This window comes from Pundamilia nyererei, unplaced genomic scaffold (assembly GCF_000239375.1).
Source record: "Pundamilia nyererei isolate P.nyererei 1_Seehausen unplaced genomic scaffold, PunNye1.0 scaffold00508, whole genome shotgun sequence".
NCBI lineage: Eukaryota > Metazoa > Chordata > Actinopteri > Cichliformes > Cichlidae > Pundamilia > Pundamilia nyererei.
In genome coordinates this window covers 189962-191836 of record NW_005187909.1, presented here as the reverse complement: position 1 = coordinate 191836, position 1875 = coordinate 189962, and the positions used below count along the sequence as shown (strand labels likewise).

At 37.9% G+C, this 1875-nt stretch overlaps 1 protein-coding gene across 1 annotated transcript in view; it reads right to left on the bottom strand.

The window, feature by feature from the left end:
• Positions 1-1875, bottom strand: part of LOC102209350 (chemokine-like receptor 1) — a 6267-nt gene extending 4392 nt beyond the window's left edge. The window contains exon 1 of the mRNA XM_005754106.1: positions 1835-1875. Within this exon, the coding sequence (XP_005754163.1) occupies positions 1835-1844 (10 nt within the window). The 5' untranslated portion in view covers positions 1845-1875. The remainder of the gene's footprint in view (positions 1-1834) is intronic.

Here is a 1875-nt window from a genome sequence, read left to right as displayed (position 1 = left end):
TACCTTCAAAAGTTTTAGAACACTCCAGTTTTTTATTAAAAATTATGCACTTTAATTTCTAATTGCATTCTGAAATGAAAGCATAGTACAAATAAGCAATTGGAGTTAAAAACAAACAAACAAACAAACAAACAGATAATGGAATCAATTTATAGACCAAAATGTTTTCTAAACCTTTGACTCATCAAAGCAGCCACCTTTGGCAAATATAACAGCTGAACACATCCGTAGCATTCTTTCTACAATAGAAATCAAATATTCTTCAGAAAGTTCTTCCCATATCTGTTAAAGAATTTCCCATAAACATGTGGCACTTGTAGGTTAGTTTGCTTTCACTGTTCTGTCCAGTTCATCCCAAACCGGCTCGATGGTCTGGAGACTGTGCTGGTGACTCCATGTTTCCAAGCTTACCATCTTGTTCTTTTTTCCTGAGGTAGTTAGTTTGGACTTATGTTTTGGGTCATTATCTTGCTGTAGGATGAACCCCTGACCAACTAGGCACATACCAGAGGGTATTGCATGGTGATGGAGAATGTTGTGGTAGCCATTTTTGTTCAGGGTGCCTCTCACTCTGTACAAGTCACTGACCCTCAATCCAGCAAAACACCCAGACCTTCACACTTCCTCCTCCATGTTTGACATTAATGCCACACACTGTGGAACCACCACTTCGCCTTCTTGACGGCGTACAAAGATCCTGCGTGATGAATAAAGATTTCAAATTTTGATTCATCAGTCCATAATACCTTCTTCCAGTATTCAGTAGTCCAGTGGTAGTGTTTCATGGCCAAGCCTCTTTGTCTTATTCTGACATCTTTGCAATGGCTTTCTTGCTGCAACTCATCCTGTCAAATCTGCAGCTGGAAGTATTCTCCTTAAAGTTAAAACTGAGACTAATATTAAGCTGTGCTTAAAGCTGTTGCTGTGTGAGCTGTCTATCACGCAAGCTGTTAACTCTCTGTGCCAAACCTCTTCCTGTCAGAGTTTCCCCAGTTTCTGAGTGCCTTTTGATGGTGAAAGAAAAAGTACTCACTGACACCTAGACTTTCTTTGCAATTTCTTTGTAGGAAAGACCTACATTTTTAAGTGTTACAAGGGTCAGTCACTCTTCCGTTGCTAATTGCCTTTTTTCCCACAATTTTTGTAGCAACACACTACTTTCTGCAGTACAATATTGTTCAACTGATGCTCACGAGGTTATGGTACCACAGTGTGTTCCAACACTGCTTTTATGCAGACAAAGGGGGTTGTAAGTACTCGAAAAAGTGGGAACACCTGTAGGAATTAGTAGTACCAGCTTTCAAGGCATGACAACCTCCATTTCTGCAGAACAGCTTTAAATTGTTAACTCATTTTGTGTTTGCTGAAACAGGTCTTTTTGTGTAATTTTAAAATATACATTACTTCTCAGTTTTAGGTAACCTTACCTTTTTTTAACCCATGGCAGTCAACCATTTAGCTATGTACCACTTCAAGCTTGATCTGAACTGAACCGCAATAAATAACTGGAAAAATTGGGGTGTTCTACAACTTTTGATCGGTAGTGAGTGAGTGAGTGTGTGTGTGTGTGTGTGTGTGTGTGTGTGTGTGTGTGTGTGTGTGTGTGTGTGTATATATATATATATATATATATATCCACTATGCAACCCTTACTTCCAATATACTAGATTATGTCAAGTACTTTATGCAAGCTGAAATTTTGAATTTGTTTAACTTAATTTATGTTGTAATCAGAAATGATAACAGGCATGCATGCTCATCTAAATAACTTTAGCAGGAATTCATATCAGCATTCAATGCTAATGCATTTTATATTTAAAGTAAATCATCTTACCCCCACTCATGTTTCTTTTAGCTGACAGACGTTATTCTAAA